This window comes from Carex rostrata, chromosome 21 (assembly GCF_964058835.1).
Source record: "Carex rostrata chromosome 21, lpCarRost1.2, whole genome shotgun sequence".
Lineage (NCBI taxonomy): Eukaryota > Viridiplantae > Streptophyta > Magnoliopsida > Poales > Cyperaceae > Carex > Carex rostrata.
This window is the reverse complement of record NC_135938.1, coordinates 7,419,804-7,442,981: the sequence shown is the minus strand read 5'-3', so window position 1 is coordinate 7,442,981 and position 23,178 is coordinate 7,419,804. Positions and strand designations below refer to the sequence as shown.

The 23,178-nt window shown below is 35.9% G+C and overlaps 2 protein-coding genes, 1 long non-coding RNA gene and 1 other non-coding gene across 4 annotated transcripts; 3 read left to right on the top strand and 1 right to left on the bottom strand.

The window, feature by feature from the left end:
* Positions 1 to 608: 608 nt before the first annotated feature.
* On the top strand, positions 609 to 1,789 carry LOC144573278 (uncharacterized). Its single transcript, XR_013517922.1, has 3 exons — positions 609 to 762; positions 878 to 968; positions 1,455 to 1,789. It is a non-coding gene; the product is annotated as an uncharacterized LOC144573278 (long non-coding RNA).
* Positions 1,790 to 4,055: 2,266 nt separating this feature from the next.
* LOC144572979 (U-box domain-containing protein 44-like) lies at positions 4,056 to 8,057 on the top strand. The gene is made up of 3 exons (XM_078322623.1): positions 4,056 to 5,035; positions 5,327 to 5,627; positions 6,374 to 8,057. The coding sequence occupies exons 1-3, from the start codon at positions 4,379 to 4,381 to the stop codon at positions 7,828 to 7,830; spliced, it is 2,415 nt and encodes an 804-aa protein (XP_078178749.1). The 5' UTR covers positions 4,056 to 4,378; the 3' UTR covers positions 7,831 to 8,057.
* An 8,410-nt stretch (positions 8,058 to 16,467) lies between these two features.
* On the bottom strand, positions 16,468 to 16,574 carry LOC144573691 (small nucleolar RNA R71). The gene has a single exon (XR_013518063.1). It is a non-coding gene; the product is annotated as a small nucleolar RNA R71 (small nucleolar RNA).
* A 2,926-nt stretch (positions 16,575 to 19,500) lies between these two features.
* P5CR (pyrroline-5- carboxylate (P5C) reductase) lies at positions 19,501 to 22,918 on the top strand. Its single transcript, XM_078322624.1, has 7 exons — positions 19,501 to 19,773; positions 20,152 to 20,200; positions 20,387 to 20,478; positions 20,852 to 20,924; positions 21,783 to 21,903; positions 22,001 to 22,106; positions 22,540 to 22,918. Exons 1-7 carry the CDS (start codon positions 19,582 to 19,584, stop codon positions 22,726 to 22,728), a joined length of 822 nt encoding a protein of 273 aa, XP_078178750.1. The 5' UTR covers positions 19,501 to 19,581; the 3' UTR covers positions 22,729 to 22,918.
* The last annotated feature ends 260 nt before the right edge of the window (positions 22,919 to 23,178 follow it).

Genomic DNA, 23,178 nt, shown 5'->3' with positions numbered 1-23,178 from the left:
ATATTGTGATGTCTGAACAGAACTAAAATTTTTTTTGAACAAAGATCAAGCATCACATCAAATATGAATATAAATTTTATATATAGAGAGTAAAATTAGAATGTTCCTAAGTTTATCAAAAAATTTTTTTGAAAAGCTTAATTTCAAAACATAATTATCAAATTGATTTTAAAAGAAATTATTAACTTTTGATAGATGTAACTAATTATAGTTACAGGAGCGAAATATATGACGAACATCATATCAAATTCGGCCCAAATGCTCAATTTGGATCATTTGATTTATGTCAAGATTAGTTAGAAAATTAAAAATATAAACTACTATGTAAATTTAAACTGAGTGTACGAATCTAAAAAAAAATGAAAGAAATCATCAATTATTGGTAGTTTGGTACAACTTTACCAACCAACCATGACTGCAGAAAATCCGGACTAATTGAGAAAAAGCCTCCACTAGAACTACTTTCTGTAAATTGAAAGTTCTATCCGAGTTCATACATAACACGGCGGCTCTACTAAACGCGTTTTATCCAATTAATGTGAAAATCTCCCCTCCATTTCATACCAGCACTGGATGCTTCTTTGCTCATGTAAACCGCCTTCATGTAGCTTTAGACTGGAGAGCATATTCGCCGTTCCAGATCTATAAAATCTAAGCTCTATTTGCCTAGTTTCTCTGTACTCTATTACTACAATTCTCAACCTTGAGTAATTTCTAGAGAGATGGAGAACCCCTCAGCAAACAAGAACATGCCGCCTCCAGGTTTCTATCTTTTTTTTTTTGTGCTTATATTTTGGGATTTAATTTGGGAACAATAGGTTACCAAATCTTTGCTTTGTTTTGTTGTTTTAATCATGATTTATTTTGGCGATTAAAGGGTACCCAACCGGCCAGACGATGCAACCGGGAGCCAAGTCGGTGCCCCCCCAGACGCAAGCAAGAGGAGAGAAAGGATTCATTGAAGGATGGTAATTTTCTTTCATATCCTCAAAATTAGAATAAACAAACAAAATAACATTTCACATGACCGGATTCTTAGGTTTCTGGCTAGTATTATAATACTATAGGGGACTTCTGGTAAAAAAAAAAGAATTATGATAGTTGTATCAATTTCTGTAAAATAGTTGAGGTACAGTGAGAAGATAAGATCTTTGAGACTTGCTTACAACAGTGGGAATTGTTTGAGTTATAACATCATAAACTCACCACCTATGAAAATAAGAAAGCAATATCTAGGAAAAGAAAATTATTGAAAAAAATCAGGGGCACTTGATCCTATTGCTGATACCAAACTTATATGACATGTATGAAATAAGATACCAGTAATATTGAAGATATTTGAGGAAAAGACAAAATATCTTCTCTTTTTTTACCCCGTATTTTCCCAAAATACTTTGTTATTCCTGTGTTATTTACCAGTATCCTGATTGCATTATTTATTCAATAATTTGTAGCCTTGCTGCACTGTGCTGCTGCTGGATCTGTGAGACTTGCTGCATTTGAGGCAAGAAGCTCAATGACTTCCAATTAGCATCTATTATCTTCTATTTTTTTTTTTTTTGGTAATTATGGTGTCATCCTGTTATTTTAAATTAAATATTTTCAGTTCACAATGGAAAGCTAGGTCTTTGCAGTTGTGAACTGAATTACTGTGCAATAAATTAGTTCATGTGTGTGAATTACATGTGTTTACTTTGATATTAGTTTTTATGAGAAACGCTTTATTTACTGTAATGTATAGTGTTGATTGACTGCTTTCTTTATATAAAATCTCCTTTTGCTGTGGCAACAACGCTTTTGAGTAGTCTTTTTAAGTTTCCCGACTGCCAGAACTAATTCTAATCTGATCCTTTTTTTTGTGCTCAATCAGTCTGATCCCAAATAATTTGCGCATATGATATTCAGCTAATATGATTTAAAGCACTAGGAAAACTAATGTAAAATAGTTTGATCTTGTCAGAAAAATTTATTACCTTATCACTGCTGTCCCAGCAGCTATCTAATTGATGGTACCGTGGTGTTCGGTTCCATTTGGCTTTTGCACTTGGTTCTCAATATACTGCAAGAATCTGTCACTATATAGTGAGGGTAAAAGTGTCTTTTGTTGTTGGTATCGTCACGAATATTCCCTTCAGTAATCATGATACTCTCGGGAGTAGCAATTTTTGTCGGCTTACCCTCAACAATAGTCACTTTTTACTCTTGCGGATGGTGCTTAGTTCATACAAATGCAAATCTTATCAAACTTCTCAGTTCAACCAGTTGTGGATTCAGTTCTTTCATGGCCTTACGGATTGATCCGTCTTTCCAAATTCTCTCCCAAAAAGAGGGAAATAAAATTTCAAATAGTTAACTACTTCGCGCCTTTATATTACTTGCACCTTATCACATCATTCAAACATTTTTCTGAGAACAACAACAGTAAATGTGTGAATATACTGTATTTGTCGATGATCATGATGCCTTTCATCAAAGTTGTCTTTTTCATTTGAAGTGTATATGACCGTTATACCCCCTTTCAAACAGGAAAAATGAATTTATTTGCACAAGTTGAGGAAGTGAAGCACGACCAATTCATGAATTACTTTTTGGAAAAATAGGCATAAGCCCTTCCATTAGAATAATATGCAAAATACAAAGGTTCAAAAACATAAAAGAGTTTGCAAGTAAAAAGAAAAGTCTAGTCCAAACAAACTCCAGAAACTAAGTGAGCCTATCCTTAGGCATTAACAGAGGGTCATTCACAGAAGAGAAGACCCCATTTATTACATAGAATGGTTCTAAAGGTAAAAATGCATAACAGCCAAGAACAGGGAGTGAATCATGCATTCATCAGAACGGGTACCAGTGGTACATGTGGCATAGGTGGCATAGAAACAAGCACAGGGAAAAGGGATTGTAGAGGCACCATATCCAAGTCTTCGGGCATCCACTCATCAGTAAATGGCCTCACAGTCCGTTTTTTGTATCATGTCCAATAATTCAGCAAAGATTATACAAGTAAAAGCATATTTCTAATTGTAGGTACAGGAGTATTATCAAAACAGATAGCATTTCGTGTTCGCCAAACACACCAACATATGGCACTAAGCACCATCAACATAGCTTCTTTTTGTTTAGGGTTTAAAGTGTGAGCTAAATGAAGAATTTGTTCTAAAGAAGTCCAATCTCCATAGAAGTTTTAGAATTTGTTCATCCAAAACCAAATTTGTGCAACATATGGATATTTCAAAAAAATGTGCAAGGTGGATTCGATTGCATAGTTACAAAAGAGTCATGTAGTATCTTCTTGCCATTTTTTTTTCTAGTAAGGATCTCTTTGGTAAGAATTTTATTTTGAAAGAGTAACCACATGTTGAGGAATGGTACTGGGGTTATACGGCTTGCAAAATTTTTGTTACATGTTATATTTCTTTGTGTTTTTAGTTTATTAAACAATACCTCATTCTCATGCAATCTTGATTTTGGATCTTACATTAACCTACTTAAGAATTTAAATTATAATATTGATTTTCTTTTTTTTGAAGGTTCTAATATTGATTTTATAAATGACATAGATGCCCTTCCAAACTTAATTTGATGTTACAGGAAATATATATACGCATTTTCTATAGCTTGAGCCTACTGGCTACTGCATCCTTTTCCGCAGTACAAATGTACAATAAAGAAATTTATGTCAAAATTCAGATTTAATTTTCTAAAGTCTGAACTTTAGCCCAATCTTACATCCTCTTTCTATTTTAGATATCTAAAGGTACATAAGCCTTTTTTTTCCCTGAAATTAAAGGCCATGTTCCTCTTGTCATACTGTCATCTACTCATTTGAGCCTGTTTCTGTTAAATGTACTGTTCATTACTAGGCCCATTATGTGTCTATTATGTGTCTCATTTAAAGACCAACACACCCCTATATTTTTTAAAGACTAATTCAACGAGAAAAATAATTACGGGTTTGAAATCAAGAAAAAAATTCAACGAATTTTTTTTCTTATTTATTACCAGACAAAAACCCCGCGTTGGTGTTTCTTTCAGCTCCCGTCTCTTCTTATAATGTAAATCCTCTGTGAATACACAGAGCGCTACATCTTATGCCGAGTCATTCGACGTTCATTTTGTCTTGGTACTCAACTTCCACACAAATCGACACCTAATATCTGCCACATAGAGTCTAGAAACCTCACTCCCTTTCTCTCTCGCTCAGCCGGTCGTTTCACTCCAGGTAGACTTGACTCGGTCTATCCCCGCCTTTCTCTTTCCCTCTCCTCTCCTCCAATCCCCTTCTTCTCTCAACTCGTCTCTACCTCTTGCAAGATACTATATTATACGATGCTCTCACTACTTTCCCTCCCCATGTCTCCTCTCGCTATACACTCCCAAAATGCACCCCAAAGCCTCCCTCACTCCCGTCCGCTCTCTCCCCACCCACTTGGCAGATCTCTCCGCTTTGATCAACAGCACCATTTTTCTCCCCACGACGCCGCCGCTCCTCGCGTCACTTCTCGAACAGCTCAATCCTGTCGTCGACTCGTTGTACCAGACCCGGTTCTCTGACTATGGCGCCGTCGTCTCTACGCTCAAGTTGCTCGAGGAAGAGCTCATTCATGCCAATTCCCTGGTCCGCGCTCCTGGTGGTCCCCACACTGGATTGCTTCAACTGTCGGTGCGAGAAATAGGTCACCGTCTCGGGCTGGTGCTTGATGCCTGGGTCGATGTGCCAGTTGAGGTTAAGGAAGGGGTCGAGATGCTGAAAGATGAGATGGAGGGGGTTAGATTTGAAAGTAACGCGAAGAAGAATGCGGAGGTTGTTGCTGACGTGGAGGATTTGGTGGTACGAGTCAAAACTGGGGATGAAGAAGTGATTGGGAATGCAGGGGTGGAAATAGGGCGTTTGATTGAGGAGGGTGTGTTAGTGCCTGAAGAGTGTGCCGGGTTGATTTCGGCATTGTTCAGTCGGATTTGTTTGGTTAAGAGTGATTGTAGGGTCAAGATTTTGTCTGTGCTGAGACGGCTTGCCGGTTATAGTAACGATAATAAGGTAGGATGAGATAGTTGTTTTCTTTTACTAATTCAATTAAATAAGTAAACACAAAAATATAGTAATATAAATGAATACACATGAAACCAATAGATAGTTAGACATGTAATACAGACTAAGGAAGCACATACAACATGTAGTATATTATACAGAACAACATCATGACATGGAGGCCAATGAGAAACAAGCATATTTGGTTGTTACCAGTGACCAAAACTTCATTGGTATTTTACCGGTACCAGACCCCAATTTTTTTTTATACATGTAACATTAATATTGGGCTTTATGTAGGAGAAAATCTCAAGCTTGAAGTCTCTTTCTTGCATTGTGCGGAGCTTATCAAGGGATGAAGAGGAGAGGAGAGAAGCAGTAGGCTTACTTGTTGATATCTCCGATTTGTCAGTAGTTCGGCAAAGGATTGGCAGAATTACAGGATGCATTGTCATGCTAGTCGCGTTGCAAAATGGAGATGATTCAATAGCTAAAAATGATGCGGAAAAGCTACTTGGCATTTTGTCGTATAGTACTCAGAATGTGCTTCTCATGGCCGAGGCTGGGTACTTTCTACCAATGGTTCACCATCTGTATGAAGGTACTTGCAAGTTTACTGTTGTTAAGTTTTTATCTTAAATGTTATCTTGATGAATTGTGAAAATTCTGCAAAACTATGGCATCCTCTCTTTTTTTTTTAACAGAGCCAATTTCCACTTGTTGTAAAATACACTCAATAATTTTTAAGTTAATTGCAGATACTTCTTAGCGTTGCCCATTTTGGAAGCCAATTTGGATTTTTGAAATTTACGTGGAATTTGCTGAAATAAAAGAAAATTGATGTGTATGTAAAAATAGTTGAGTGCTAATATTAAGGATCAAAATTGTCCCATGTACCTAGTTCATGGACTGAAAACAAACATTGGATCTGCTTGAGCTTGTTCTTGTGCAACGTGACCTTTATAAATAATGGATTCTTATTGTTAATAAGGGCTTATTTGCCAATATTTACAAAATATATCTTTACTGGCACACCAATCTTGGGTTTGGTGTTGCATGTACATCATATCTCAAACTGTGTCAGCTATTAGTTGCAAAACATGAGAAAACTTTCTGGTATTTGAAAGTAGAATCAAGTATGACAATATATTTGAAGTGCCTCATAAGGTGAAAGTATCTAGTAGTAAAGATAAACACCAGAATGATTGATCAAAGCTTAAGATTAAGATAAAATTTTCTTGGATAAATTCAAGACACTTGATTAGTTTGTGTTCATTTCAATATGTGATCACTTTTGGCTCAATATATTTTGGTTGATAAGTTTGTGTTTATTTGGCTCTTACTCAGGTTCTGACATGAACAAGATTCTTATGGCATCAGCTATTTCAAAGATGCTTCTAACAGAGCAAAGTAAAACCATCCTTGGCGAACTAGGTTCGATAGATCCCTTGGTCAAAATCTTCACTGGTGGGAATCTGGAGGCCAAATCATCTGCATTAGGAGCAATTCACAACCTCTCCAGTTCACCCAAGAACATCAAATTGCTACTAGATTCTGGAATTATAACCCCCCTGTTCCAACTCTTATTCTCTGTAACTTCGGTTTTAATGACACTACGTGATCCGGCCTCTTCTCTTCTCGCCACATTGGCTAAATCTGAGGGTATACTTCTTCACAAATCGGTCCCGCTAAAGACACTCTCTCTTCTTAACCTATCAAGTGCATCAACAAAATTAAATCTTTTGAATGCTCTAACTAGGATAACTAGCCACCAAAATTCCAAAAGAGCTAGGACTAAGTTAATAGAAAATGGGGTTAGACACCTACTCTTACCATTTCTGACAAGTCAAAACAAGGAGATCAGGGTTGCGGCATTGAATCTGTTGTTTAATCTGTCAAAAGATTGTACAGAAGAATTAAATGAACCATTTTTAGGAGAGACCCATATTGATATATTGGTAAAAGTTGTTACTTTGCAGTTGGCTGCTGAAAGTGAAAAAACAGCAGCAATTGGTATACTTGGCAACCTTCCGGTAAATGATGAGAATTTAACTGAGATTTTGATGAAAGCCAACTTGGTACCTGTCCTTGTCTACTTACTAGGCATAAGAATCTCAAACAAACTTTTAGTGGAAAGAATTGCTGGTTTACTTATCCGGTTCACTATCCCTTCAAATAAAAAAGTGCAAAATGCAGCAGTGGCAAATGGTGTAATTTCTTCTCTAGTAAAAATTCTCTCTGAAGGTTCAATTGTGGCCAAGGCTAAAGCTGCATTTTCTCTGTCTCAGCTTTCACAAAACACACCAGCCTTAAGCAAAACCAAATCTTCTAGAAGCTTTCACTTGTATCCTTCGTCAGAGACTCGTTGCGAGGTTCATGGTGGTTATTGCACAGTAAAAAGCACGTTTTGTCTGGTAAAAGCTGGTGTAGTATCTCCGCTAGTGAAGATACTAGAAGGAAATGAGCGTGAGGCAGATGAGAATATTCTAGAAGCTTTGGCTACTCTAATGCAGGATGAGATATGGGAGAGGGGTGTCATGGCTATAGAAAAAGCGTCAGGGATTGAGGCAATTACTAGAATTGTTGAAGTGGGGACTTTGAAGGCACAAGAGAAGGCGATTTGGATTCTTGAAAGGGTTTTTAGGATTGAGAGAAACAGAGAAAAGTATGGCAAGGTGGTGCAAGTATTCCTTATTGATCTAGCACAAAAAGGAGATCAAATTTTGAGGCCGATGATTGGGAAAATATTTTCTCACTTGCAACTTTTGCAACTGCAATCGAGCTATTTTGGAGATGATTCATGAATATCAGGAAATGTAGATTTATTTGTAAGATTTCCCTTGAAGAAGGGGTTTTGTTATTTCATTTTGCCATTGGTGAAATTCAATTACGAGAGTATAGTGTTAATAAAATTGAAAAGGGTTAGGTGATTCCGTACTTGTGTTCTTAGCTAGGAAATTTGGTTAGTCAAATAGAATTAGGTAAACTAATTAATACAATTTTCTATCATTCTTTGTGAAGTAGTTCAAAATAATTAATGTTATTTACATGTTTTGCAGAAAGAAAGTTATCCTTTTCCACATTCGCTTCCTAATATGTTAAATAATAACCTTTGCCACCTATGATCAAGACCTAACTCTAGTAGTCTGGTAATTTGCTGGTACAAAATCTGGCTTTACATTTGCTTCTACTGGGTTTCCGAATTAGAAAATCTTCAACAATTTTGTTTCCATCTCAAGCACAAAAATGGCAAATACCAGTATTAAATAACAGAAAATATTCTGTGTTTTTTCTTCCAGGAAGGAAAAGAAAATTTGTCAGTTCAAATCTTATTGCCCATTTGACGAAGTACTCCACCAATATGGTTGGAAACAATTGAGAAAGTGGTTCACTAAGTATCTTTTTTGGTAATAGTTGGAGGTCAAGCCATCAAACTATTTAATATCCACAAGAGATTCTTTTATTCGGATTTTGAATCTGCGACCTCCTGGTTCACTAACTATCTTATTGCCCAATCCAGAGTTAATAAGTGCATTAAAATTTTAGAAAGTTAAATATGATAGATTTTGGAACTTTTTTCATTTGAGGAATCATTGACTAATTTTAGAAGTTAACTAAACGTTATTTTTTTTAATCATTTTATTTCAGAATTATAATAGATATTTCCATTTTATTGAGATTTATTTTTTATGCTAATATATTTTTTTTTGTAGATAAAGTAACTTGTGTTTTATATTGTAATCATAATTATCCGTGTAAAAGCCAAAAAGATTGCATTCCTTAAAACTTCCCACAGCCGCTTACACAATCTTAATAGTCGTTACGAGCTCTTAATCAATTCCTCACTCCAAATGGAGATTCTAACATGATCATGTGGAAGTGGGAGAACAAAAAGATTTACGGTCAGATTGTTCTGTACAATTCTAACTGGTAGGAAAGAGGAGAGATGTGTTGCTGGCTTGCTGCTCACTGCTTACTACCGCAGAAATTGAGAACAGCACACTAAAAGGGTTTTCATGTGGTTACTAGCATTGATAACCTGCCAACGCGGGAGAACCTCATCAAAAGAACTGAATATCACACTACCTCAATTTCAAACTAGTATAATTATGACATGGGGGCCAAATCAATCCCCTAGAAAGCAAAGTGCAGGTGTAGTGTTTATTTTCCATTGTATTCTGGAGCTGAAGAAATGTAACCAAAGAAGAAGCAAAGCATGAACTTCGGATAACACTGTTTATTTTACATTTGTTTTTCATTTAAAGCTATCTGGTCAACCATTGAAAAATAAAAACAAAAATATATTTGTTTTTAGTTTGGAGCTGAATTATTGATATAACCTGTGACAACAAGCCATTGTAGAACACAGTCAGACATAATGAACTTTTTTCTCAACAACAGTTACCAACTCGATAAATTATTATCAGCTAATACCAAAACTAAACAAGTTCCTTCTAACTGAATGCTATGAATTGCTGAAGTGCATAATCATAAATAGTGTACAACTTCTATAACAATTGTTAGAACAATTGACTAATGCAGCTAGTGATGCTAAGTAGCACATGAAAGAAACTTTTGAATAAGTTAAAGGATACTTATCTCAATGGATCCCATATGCTGCAAATTTAGGTCAAATTTGCGGCTTGTTGACACATTTCACTTGACAACCAGACCCTTGAAATTTCCAAACTGATCTACAAAACTCAGTTTTTTGCACTGGTACCAGTTAGTACCAGTATCAGTATAGCACCCATAATTTAATATAGGTAAAAGAGCACTAGTACAGTGCATTTTAGTTAGTACCAGTGACAAAGAGGAGTGATGTGGGTGAAAACAGTAAATCAGGTTTAAACCTGATAAAAGAACAAAAGGGATTGTCCAGAAATTCTTAATTTCAGCCTTGGTACAAATATGTATCAACTATAGGTTAAGGAATAATAAGGCACAACAACAATTCAGAAATCATCAAATGCATCACACCAGTCCCAACACTGGTACAAACATGTGTACGCACTAACTCTCAAACAAAGGAATAAATAAGGCATAAGATTGCTAATCAGATGAAGGCCAGCACAACCAAATTAAACAAGACAAGTAATTATGAGTTGGCTGCCAATTATAATCGAGTTCAAACCCAATTTAGCAAGAAGAGGAATATCAATGATTTCTGTAATATTATTCCTTATCAAACTTGTTTTTCCTGTTCAATCCAATAATGTAGGTATAAATTCCTGTTCTATTATGGTCTCCCATCAAAAAGAAAACAAATTACAAGTAATTGAAGAAAGAAACGGATTCCAAAAGCCTTACTTTAAACAAAAATCTAATATCCACCTTTCTCTATTCCTCTTGTTCATTTCTGTATCATGTGTGATTGGGATACACTTTAATGTTTGCATCAAGCAAACAATATCTGTCATGAGAAACAAGAACTGCAAGTGCTACAAAAAATGCATAACATACCAGATTTTAGTATATTATATAAACAAAAAAAATGAAAGGAAGATGAGACTACCAGAATCCATACCAATGTGAGAAACAATTCCATTTTAGTATATTACTTCCATACACAACATTTGCTTCTTCCTTGCTATCTCTTAAACACTACGGCTTCAATCCATTATCCTTTGCTAAACCTAAAATCCAATAAACTATAAATCAGATAATATAATCACAAACAAAAGATTTCTCAGATTAATATAATCACAAACTGATAAATATAACGACAATCAATAAAGTTTCTACCTGTCTGAGTTGAGCGGGAACAGCATACGGCAGAGGTCTAGTATTACTCATGTTCTTCTTCTTCCTTTTCTTGCTCCAAAACTGATCGAAGCTGCTTAGTGCTAGGGTCTGATCAGAAGAGCAGTTCTGATTGGAAGAGGAGAGATCGAAGGGATTAAGCGACAGAAGGGTAATTTGGGAACGTCAACTCGCACCAAACTGGCACCAAATGAACTACCACCGAATCCCATCAATTTTCGCTCCACACCAGAATTTGAATCCTTTGTCACATTTTTAGTGAGAAATAATTGTTCCAACCACCTCGCTGTCGTTGGTTGAAACTCTATCTTCATTAAAAAAAAAAAAAAGTATTTCAAAATGCATCAAAATTTTCATCAATTTAATACACAATGCCATAGAAGCCTCAAATGCTCTATATTTCTGTCAAATCCACTGCTGAGTACACCAAAAGGTACGCTAAACCCACTAAAATTTGTATACAGATATGACAAATTCCATCATATACTACCCAACATTGCAAGTGATATTCCCAATACACTGAGATAAGAAAATCACAATGACAGATCAAATTATAACAGAAAAACAAAGAGTATACTTCTCTGTAAAATTACTTATCTGTAAAGTTTACAACAGAAAGCTGCAACAAAAGCTAGTCAAAAGGACACTAAAATTGCATAATTATTAATTTCAAATCTACAATGATCATTCATGACACATCATTGCCTTACATTGAGCAACCCTAAAGTTCTGAATACGAGGACTAATATAGATACAATGAGAGTATATATATATATATACTCAAGAGCTAAAAAAACAGCATCAGACCCTAAGAATAAAAGAAAGCAAAAGTAACGTCAGAAGAAGCAACCAGCCGCACCAAGTTCCCTTTACAATTATCTTAAAATGCATTGATGTCAAATATGATTTAAAGTAGGCATAAACCAAATAATGCGGCCTCTGTTATTGAAAGGGGTATCAATAGATATTGTTTCACCATTCTCTATGTCATACATATAGACCACATTCCCTATGAAGTAGATGCAATTCTCTTTGAACCCAGCAAAATCACTCGCTTTGAGACACAAACCACAACCATAATAAAGAGGAGTTTCAAGGAATAATATTCGGTCTCCAATGCTGCTAAGTTTGACCCAACAAGGTTTTCCTTTTCCATTGCCAAATTCGAGACGGTGAATATAAAGTTTACAATCAGTCCACTTATAGGATTGATCATAATAAACGGCCAAAATCTCTCCACAAGAGTCGACAAGGTAAGGACCTCCAAAACACACCTGGGACAAATTTACGGGTGGTGGTATGACATAGAGCTCTTTATGGGTACTAATATCCATAATTTTTGTAACACCAGTAGCACCCTCAACCCTAAAAAGCAAACCATTCAAATAGAAACAACGGTATTGAAACTCACGTCCAGGTCCAATGATGTCCCACCTGTTAGCACCGGGTCTACAGCGAACCGATATTTCAGACTCATAGTAAAGCAAATAGTCGCCAATTTGAAAACTAGGAGAATTAAACCAATGAAAATTAAATGGAAACATATATGGATCACAATCAGGTAGAAGAGGGAGAGGAACCTCTCTATTGTTAAGGGGATTCAGTAGAGAGAAGCTATCGGCATTACCAACTTGGCCTGTGAGCAAGTAACCACCGGCAGCAGGTCCAAGGAGGCGCTTGCCAGAGGAGCAGCGAATGGTGTATACTTTGTTGAAAGCGATTGAGTAGAATTCCAGATCGGGCCCCACCCTACTCCTGATGAAGATCCAAGGGAATTGTGGAGGCAGGTCGGAGACGGAGGAAGAGAGATTCCAAGACTTACAAACTGCTCGGCATCGGACGAAATCGCAGATCTCGGGAAGCTTTTCCAGAATGAGAGGGAAAAGTTCCGGCGGAAGGTCTGCCCAGTTCCTTTCCATTTCAATTGCCTCCTCCTCGTTCTTCGTCTTCTCCATTGTATTATGGGTTTATGGCACCTCGAGGTTGAAGCGAGGGTTTTTGACTTTTTGTTTTGCTTTCGCCAGGAGGGTTTCTGTTTTGTTAATTGCGAATAAACAATCAGCTTCTGCCACGATTTCTCTCAAAAAAAAAAAAAAAATCATGTTATAAATAAAATATTAATATGAATATTCACAACTCTTAACATTCATTCTCCACTACTTCACTATTATTAAAATTTATTTCCTCATTTATTCTTATAATTAATTTAGATGATTTTTCATTCACAATGTGTGGCCTATAAATAGAGCATTTGTAATTTTGTATTGTACACACATGAGAAATATATGAATAAAGATATTGTTATCTTTTATGTCATCTCTATCTTGTTTATTGTACTTTATACTTATTTATCTTTATTTTATAATACATTATCAGCACGAGAGCTCTACTAGTTAAAGGTTCGAGGTAACTTTGATATTTATTTATTTTTATATCATTTATTTAAATGAAACTTCTTATTAGTAATTGGTAAATAAAATAATATGATTTATTTATAGTTACTTGGAAATCAAATTTTGTTTTGACGTTTGGCCCGAAGACCAATTTGTTGTTTTATATTATTTTATGATTATATCGTGTAACATGTAGATTTCAAATGGCTCGAAGACTAGTATGTTAAATTTGAAATGAAGTTGAGAATTTAAATTAAAAATCAATATGTTCATTTATAATTCCATTAATTATAAATTCTTAATTTTATCGAATGACCTAAAGTCATTTGTTAATCATGAATTCTCAACTGAAGCCATATGTTAATCACAAGTTCTCAATTTATCAAATGGCATGAAGCCATCGATCCGTTGATCATAAATTTTATAATGTGAAATTTATATATGATTCATATTTTTTGTGCAATATTTATTTTTCAATAATTTAATTTTCTTGAAGAAGATTTCAAAAGATATTAAGAAAATCTTCCTGACGAAGATTTAAAGAAAAATTATATGATGCACAAATTTAACATGATATTCATATCTCAATAATTTAATTTTCTTGAAGAAGATTTCAAAAGATATTAAGGTCTTCTTGAAGAAGATTTTAAGAAATTTTATATGATATGCAAAAATTTAAGTAATCTTCCTGAAGAAAATTTATGTGGCTCACAAAAATTAATATGAGAAGATTTCAATATATCTTCTTGAAGAAGATTTCAATAATGTTTATATGATGTGAAATTTTTTGATGTAATCTTCCTGAAGAAGATTCAAGAAATATTCCGAGTTTATATATTATCTTTTGCATTACATTATGTTAATGAAATGACCCGAAACCATATGAATATAAATTATGTTAATAAAATTGGCCCGAAGCTATTTCATCAATTTTATCAATTGTTATAAGATTAAATTATTGAAGCCACATGTCTTGTTCTGGTTGAACAAAATAATAATTACACCAGAAGTGGGAAATAATATGATGGACAAACTATTAGATATGGACGTGGTAATGAATGATATCTCCATATTATGTCTAATTTACAGCCCTAATTCATACTTAAACCTGTGTTTTAAAGCCTATAAATGTGGACTTTTTACTTATATTTCGAAGAAATGTGGTACTGCTATGTTTTGTTTGGTATTTTGCAGGAAAAAGGGCGAAAAACTGGATCTGACAATTTTTCATACGGTCTGTATGACATACCCTACGGGCCGTACATGATCTGCCCAACCACACAGAAGGTTCCACAACAGAGGCACATAGTCTCCAAGACAAAACACAACCCTACGGGCCGTATGGGGTCCCCTACGGGCCGTAGGGTGCTAAATCGGAAAAATCCAGCAGGATCTGAAATCAGCTGAAATCAAGAAGGCCGAAAAGGAAGCCTCTGCACACGCAATCCAGGGCATTAAATGAGATATTTCCTCACCAAAAAAAGGGGGATTCACTACTGGAACTTGGACAACCTTTCTTGGAGCAAAAGACAAGAGGAGGAGAAGAGGAAGAGAAGTGAAAAATGCGAGTTTGCAACGGATCTTCGGATTTCTCCACTGTTTTGTCATGAACTCTTTTATTTTCTGTTATTTGTGTTATCTTATGAACATGAGTAGCTAATTTACTTTGTTTCTAGGGCTAAGATGTAGTTTCTAGTTTGGTTTTGTTTGCATGCTACTTGGATTTTGTGTTGAATGCTTTGTTTTTACCTTGTTGAGTAGTATTTTGATTGCTTTATTTGTGCTTGCTTGAATTGATTAGTCATCCCGTTAGATGAATGCGCACATCTAAGTGTTAGGAGCCAAGTCTATGACATTTAATCCAACCGAATAAAGTATATGAAGTAGGGTTAAACCAAGGAGTACCCGAAAGGTGAAACTTTCCTTGAGGCGAAAGTCCTTGGATACTTTTAGTAAACCAGCAAGTAACTTAGATAAATTAGGCCAAAATGCGAAAGTTGAGGTTTAACGCATCTAAGAGGGAAGTATTTGAGTCCGGTAATCGGGTACTAGGCCAAAATGTGAAAGTTGAGGTTAGGTATCTAGATCTGGTCGATAGAAACCCTAAACATTAGTATCAACACAGAAAACAGTAGCTGCAGCATTAACTCGGGGTCCCGTACGGGCCGTATGGGAATCCATACGGGCCGTATGCCTCGGGGCTGAACAGAAATGAAATCTGAACCCTGGAAACGCCTTTTTATTAATTGAAAACAACTTTAATTCTCTTTATTGTCTTTTAAACTCGTCATAAATCATTAGAATTGTCAGAACCAAACCAAACCAATTTTCTCTTACTTCTAGAATCTCAAGTAATTTTAGGATAAGTCCGGTCATTTTCTTCCGTCCCTGTGGATCGATACCTGATAATACTCATCGATAGGATAGTGCACTTGCTATCTGATTTGACAGAGTATAACAAAGGTTTAAAAGGTATAGCTTGCTATACTGAAACTTTGTAGCATATATTCTGTGCGAACAAGTTTTTGGCGCCGTTGCCGGGGAACGGCAACGAAAATTCTGGACTTTTTCTTATTTTTGCTTGATTCTAGATTTTAATTTTAATTTTTCTTTTTCTTTATTAGCAGGAACATACTGGAAGAGTCACGGCCCACGAACAATTACCATCTCAGAAGCAAGGGGCAATCTTCCAACACATACGTTCCAGCACCACCGCATCTGTCACCTCTTCGTACGGCCCGTAGGACATTCATACGGCCCGTACCAGCCAACAACAGAGGCCAGACAGACCTAGAACAAGGCGAAATGAATAACGGCGGAGTTAATCCACCCATCACTGATCCACCCGTTCAGGACCCTCCTATCCAGGATCCTCCTGTACAGGATCAATTCTCTGATGATGAAGGAGCAGACTATGCGCCCAGGACATTGCGAGAGTTCAATGTCCCGAGAGCTGAAGACGTTAGAGGAGCAATCCGATTGCCAAGGATTGCTGGCAACCAGCCCAACTTCAATCCGGGCGTTGTCAACATCGTCCAGCAAAACACATTCCATGGCATGGATCATGAGGATCCGCATGCCCATGTTCAGACTTTTCTTGAATGTTGTGCCACCATTAAAATCAATGGCGCAACAACTGATTACATTAGGCTTGCTTTATTTCCTTTCACTCTTAGGGATAAAGCCAAGAAATGGTTAGGGTCACTACCAAGGGATTCAATTACTACTTGGAGGGAACTGTCCAAACTGTTTTTGACCAGATTTTTCCCCCATAAAAGAACTGCCGAGATTAGGACCCAACTGACCAGTTTCAGACAAAGGTTTGATGAACCACTGAATGAGGCCTGGGAAAGGTTTAGGGAATTGCAATACTCTTGTCCACATCATGGTATTCCCGAATGGTTACTTGTTCAGTCTTTTTATTCTGGTTTAACTGATACCACTCGTACTTCTGTTGATGCAGTTGCAGGTGGAGCTCTCATGGATCGAGAGGCTACCGAGACAATGAATTTAATTGACAATATGGCAACCAACCAACAATGGTCCGGTCGAGGGAGCACTCGAGGAACTGGAGGAGGCCGAATTGAAGTCGATCAGATCACCGCTCTCACCGCCAAGATGGATGCCATGCAGAAGGCTTTTGACAAGATGAGTGTCAAAGCGCTTGGTAATCAGCAACCACAACCTTGTGTTATGTGTGGGGATGATAGACACGAGTATGAGAATTGTCCGCTTGCGCAAAGAGATGAAAAGCCCGAGCTAGTGAATTCTCTCAACAATGAGCCATCTTACTTCCCAAAACCTCCTTTCACCCGAACCTATTCCAAGGACCCGATTGAACAACAGAACTGGAGGTGGAAGCAAAACAACCCCCCACACTTCAATAACAACCCTTCTGGCAGCAACAATAACAACCGCAACTTCTACAACAATGCTGCATTCAATAACTCGAACAACCGTGCACCATACTCAGGACCATCTAAACCCTATGTTGCCCCTGCTATGGAGAACTTTATGCATGAGCAAGGGAAGATGAATCAAATGCTCTTCGAGCAGATGCAAGCGATCAACGCTCAATTGGCTAATTTAGCCGCCCAAAACAAACCTCAAATCTTCCAAATTTGTAGCGAGGGTAATGCTCTATACAAATCTTCCAAATTTGTACCTCCCAAATCGGGATGTAGAAAACATTGTAGCGAGGGGAACCGCGGCTGCCTCCTTCCTTCCTCTTCCTTTCCGTTCCTCTCCGTGTGGATTTTGTGGAGCACAGCCTTATGCATGAGAGAGATGGATACTATTGGTGGTGACAGCAGGACAGGTCTCAATACTAGTAGTACTGGTAGGAGTGGAAAGCAATTGCTAGAAGTTTAGAGTCCTATTTGCTTAATTTCAGTTTTTGAATATTTTTAGTTGCCTATGTTTTTCTAGCTTTAGTGAGGTATATTAGTATATGTAATACCTTTAGGTTGCTTTCTCTTTTGAAGCTATATTTTGGTACCATATGGGTGGTACCTGAACTTATCTCTTTTGTATTGGTCTCTATGTTGAATGGAAATCGGTGGGCGTATTATTCATTAGGTAAATAATGTGTTTAATAAATTAATTATTTATTATGTTTTTGGATTAAGATATAAAAGTATCAATTTATTTGTAGTAGTAGTAGTTTTTTTGCCTGCTAACATAGTGAGTAAGAGTGAGTCTATGGTACAATGCATATTACGATTTGTTACCGTGTTACTGCTCTATATTCGAATTTTCAAATCCTAACAGTCGATCCAAACCGTTCATCTTGTTCTCCATATTAATATGTGTTTGGAGACCAAATTTTACATTTTTTGAAAATTTTTTACTATTTTTTTTAGATTTATTGAAAATCACTGTTTTTGGATGGTCCAGAATTTTCAGATCAAGTGATTTTCTAAATATCTAAAAAAATAGTAAAAGTTTTCAAAAAATGTAAAATTTGGTCTCCAAACACATATTAATATGGAGAACAAGATGAACGATTTAGATCGACCGTTAGGATTTGAAAACTCGAATATAGAGCCGTAGCACGGTAACAACCCGTGATATGCATAGTACCATAGACTCACTCTACAATCCTAAATTTTTTCCTTAATACTAAGCCACAAATACTTGAGCTGAGTAACTAAAATAATGGCATTGAAGCCTATACAAGAAGTAGTGGATGAACAACAATATTAGACTTCATCTCTGTCTCCTCCTTGGTAAATCAGAAATAAAACTGCTATTATTTCAAAGGAATAACAAGAATGTGTTATTCCGATTCTAACAGTTTAAATTTTTTCATGTACGGATCTCAACAAAAATCAGCGGTTAGAATCAAAATAATAGGTTCCGTACGTTATTTCTTTTGGAATAACAGCATATTTCTTTCTTGGTAAATCATCATCTGACTATCTTAGTAACTCTGGGTTCCACAATCCACACCCTCAGAAGTAGCAAATTACCATTGTTAAAATATAAGTAAATTATTTTTTTGTAGAAATTTGGTGCAGCATTTTATTTATAAAATTATAACTGTTTTATACTTTTATTTTACCTTGAACGTAATTATTACACAAAAACGTCCATTTCATTTATTTATAAAATTATTTTGGTACCTTTGACTCAATTTGGTGCATTCATTGGCTCATTGCCAGGAACGAGTCAAAAAGGTCTTCCAAGTTCCAACCGAACTTGCCTAACAGAGAGAGACTTTTCAATTCAACCCATTACCATTTATCAAGAGTTGTTCTCCTATCTAATTATGCTGCCTCAAAAAATCTTTGTCCGTCCAATTTCGATCGGACAGTTAAGGTTAACCTTAATTATATATCTGTTATTTTATTTTTTTCTCTTCATGACACGTCTGATTAATATAAACCGTACGATCTTAGATGGACGATTCGGATAAGAGATTCAAACTACTGGAGAGTAGCCGAACCCCATTATATATTTTTTTTGTCTTTTTGAGAAAACCATTTATATCTTTCTTTTAAATCCAGTGGGCTAACGGGGCCCACTAAAATTCACAACCGCGTCGGATACATTTCAAAAACAAAAGGTCCCAATAGCACTTGAACTCGATATCCTAAAGTAACCTAAAGTTTGAGTTTACATCCGTACCGTATGATCAGAATCCGCACCAATATTAAAGGGTCCAGAGGATACCAACTTGGAAAGGGTTGGCCCTGATTCTGATCGTACGGTTGTGATCCAAAATAAATTTTGAGTTACTATAGGGGATCTGGACGCCAAAAATGATGTGTTCATCCGCGTCGGATAAAGAGGCATCAAACTCTTCTCTTCGAATAAATTATCACTCCAGCGCTCTCTCGTTTCTTTCTTTCTTACCTCCTTGAACTCTTCTCTCTTCGAATCGCTATATATTTTTCCATGGCGGCGCCTCCGAATGATGTGTTCAAACTGGGTTTCGTCGGCGCAGGGAACCTGGCGGAGAGCATCACACGTGGCGTCATCAAATCGGCCGTTCTACCGGCGACCAGCATCAGGACCACTCACCACCGAGCCGAGCGCCGCTCCCTCTTCGGCTCTTTCGGCTGCCGCATCCTCGAAACCAACGCTCAGGTTTTATTCTAGTATATAGGTGATAGTTTCAATTTTCTTTTAATAGTTTGTTTGAGATCGTTGGATCATTGAAGCGTCTTTTTTATTTTTCCAATTTTGTCGATAGTCTTCGTAGTGCTAATTTATTACCCGAAAATTCACAGATCGACTTATGATTAGTCATAATCGTACTGCATGGGAACAAATCTTGACTTAATTCGCTGTTTTCGTTCTTAGTTAAATTTGTGTAATTCGGCCGTTTCATGCAATCATGCTTAATTAATTTGTTTACATTTGAGCTTAATTTCATGTTTTTTATTATTTTACTTCCTGCCAACTTTCGTAGTGTGCTTGCACATGTTTCAATGTTGATATTTTCTCAAAATTGTCACTTGACAGGTGGTTGAGGACAGTGATGTAGTTATCATTTCAGTGAAACCTCAAATAGGTATGATTTTTCTTGTGCCATTTAATTATGCCAAAATATCCTTAGAGATTGTTTTTATAATTTAGAAAAGTAGTTCCATGAGAGGGAAAGAGCTGCCTGACTCCAGAATCTTGCTTTTTGTGGACTACTTTTAGATGATTTGTTTTGCTAATTTCTATTTTAACACATTGCTATAAACTACTGCAGTTAAGCAAGTTTTAACAGAGCTTAAACCTTTCTTTACAAAGGATAAACTTATAGTGTCAATAGCTGCCGGGATCAAAATGAAAGACATAAAGGTTTGTTAACAAATTACTGGGCTTTTATTTATTTCAAATTTTCAATATTTAGGATTCTATGTTTTTAATTTCAAAATACTAATTTGTAAGTAGTAAAATGTAAAAATGCTTGGATTATTGAAAATAGTTACCTGAGTACACTCTATAAACAGGCATTTCGTTTCATACTTTATTTTGTTCTATATAGTGCTGATTATATGGAAAAATGCAAAAGAAAAATGATCCTTAATCAAATTCATTTAAGAACAGAAAATGTGTTTTTACTAAACTTTACATTTAATGCCCTATATTTGCTTTCTGTTTTTTTAGGCTTGTTATAATTTTTTTTACTTTTATCCTATAATTTTGCTGAAATTTGTAAATTTTAATTCAGGAGTGTGCTGGTAAAAGTCGAATAATCAGAGTAATGCCCAACACTCCTTCAGCTGTGGGTCAAGCTGCATCAGGTAAGATTACAATTCTCAAATTATTTGTTGAATAGAATCATAAGATAGTTCTGCAATCCATGTTAACCCAGCCGAACAATCTCCTTAGATTGGATTATCCAGCCTCCTTGGTGCCAAGTTGTAATCCAAGGTCTAATGGAGGAGTCTCCTCAAGGGCAAAAAATGACTTTGCCTCCTTGAGACCTCTTATTTATCTGTTTGCTGTATGATCTTCTGCTGTCATTGTTTAGACTATAACCAAAGCACAAGTTTGGTATAGTTAGTTTAGGGAAATGATATCGGATAGTTAGTTTAAGGGGATTGAATATGGTAAAGTTTCAATTACAGTAGTTTGTAACTAAATTGTATTCATTTCTAGCCTACCCCAACTTGTTTGGGACTAAAGGCTTGGTTGTTGTTGTTGTTGTAACTAAATTGTATTCCTGTTTTTGTTGTTGCATGACCTCCTGGAATCATAAAAAACGACATGATACGACATAATTTGGATAAGAATTCAAATGAAAATTTGTAATTGATGCTATGTATTTAACAAGAACAATCATAAAAAAATTCATTGAACTTTTAGTTCCAGTTATTGTGGATCAAGTCTCATGTTAGTCTGTCTGATTTCTTAATCCTTACCTCCTAGTGGGCACCTATATGTTATTCTTCTTTGTATTTGAGGCATCATAATTGTACAACTAAGGGTTTATTGTGCAATTAACCCTTAATTGTACAGGCCAAGTTCGGCAATAGCATATCTTTTTTTCTTTTTGTGTACTGGCTGAAAGTTCCTTAAGTATGTTCTTCCTGTTTTCTAAAATAAGATTAAAGAAACTTAGTGATCATAAATATTAACAAGTGATTTATCAAATCCAGTGTTTTGTATGGGGGAAACAGCAACAAAGAAAGATGAAGAACGAGTTACCAAATTGTTTGGTGCAGTCGGCAAAGTGTGGACTGCGGAGGAGAAATATTTTGATGCTATTACTGGCTTGAGGTATCCTAGTCCCAATTCGAATTCTCTGTTTATCATCTCTTATATTTATTACTTTTGTTATTTGTATAACTCAATTTTTTTTCTTGTATGGTTTCAGTGGAAGTGGGCCTGCTTATATATATTTGGCAATTGAGGCTTTGGCCGATGGAGGGGTTGCTGCTGGTCTTACTCGTGACCTTGCTCTTGGCCTTGCTTCTCAAACTGTATGTGGTACTAGAAAGTGTTTAGGTTATAAGAACAAAATTGAAATTGTTATTTTGACAGATGAATTAAAATTTGAAAAGAGGGTGGGGATAGAGGGGGCATATTGCTAAAAGTTTATAATGAAGTAAACCTCTGCCAAGGTGGGAATTTATACCCTTGGTCCTATGTTCTAGAGCTATAGTACTCTTCGGAATAAATATATAATCCAATATATTATAAAACAGAAATCCCGGGAAAAAGTTAACCTGCTTATGTTTTCTTTGCTAAATGCTATCCAGTTCTTTTAAATTGGTAAATGACAGAAATGAGCGTAACAGCTTGTACATACTGGTACTTGACCTGACTGATACTATGGTTTCTTGATAGTGATGCTAAGATTTTTCTTGTATATAATGATGATATCTTTTTCTCAATTAACTTTCTTCATCATAGGTTCTTGGAGCTGCTGCAATGGTAAATCAAACAGGAAAGCATCCCGGTCAACTGAAGGATGCGGTCACTTCTCCTGCGGGAACTACAATTGCGGGAATTCGAGAACTAGAAAAAGGTGCATTTCGTGCTTCTCTAATAAATGCTGTTGTTGCCGCTACCGATCGATGCAAGGAGCTATCACAAAGTTAGGTCCTAGGGTATTCATAGATTGAGAAATAAATCCTTATTGCGAGGAGAATTTAGCTTTCTGATTTTTTATTTTGTTGAGAATTGTCATATTCGGTTCTAGATATTACTCAACTATTGTCATTCAAATTGAAAACGAAAATATGTATTGAGGGAAATTTTAGTCGTAATATAATATATTTTGCACAAACAATTAGGCTTGCATGTAATTGCTTCGTGAAGACCTTAATTTATTAATTGGAGATTTGAACCTTATGTTGCAATTAATGGAAATACGTACTTTGCTCTCTTCAAAGCAAAATTAATCCGAAATTTTTATTAATAACATATAAAATAAATGAATTAAACAAACTAACATGGTTTTCAACTAATTTTTAAAAGTAATATTTTTACTGAATAATCTAACGGAAATTCTGAACAAGGGGTACTAAAAAAGTTATATAATCGGGAAAT

Bases quoted from the DNA above. Each gene is read 5' to 3' on its own strand.
- LOC144572979 (XM_078322623.1), top strand. From the start codon at position 4,379: ATGCACCCCAAAGCCTCCCTCACTCCCGTCCGCTCTCTCCCCACCCAC. The intron at 5,036-5,326 runs GTAGGATGAGAT...GGCTTTATGTAG, and splicing joins GTTATAGTAACGATAATAAG to GAGAAAATCTCAAGCTTGAA. The intron at 5,628-6,373 runs GTACTTGCAAGT...GCTCTTACTCAG, and splicing joins GGTTCACCATCTGTATGAAG to GTTCTGACATGAACAAGATT.
- P5CR (XM_078322624.1), top strand. From the start codon at position 19,582: ATGGCGGCGCCTCCGAATGATGTGTTCAAACTGGGTTTCGTCGGCGCA. The intron at 19,774-20,151 runs GTTTTATTCTAG...GTCACTTGACAG, and splicing joins TCCTCGAAACCAACGCTCAG to GTGGTTGAGGACAGTGATGT. The intron at 20,925-21,782 runs GTAAGATTACAA...TATCAAATCCAG, and splicing joins TGTGGGTCAAGCTGCATCAG to TGTTTTGTATGGGGGAAACA.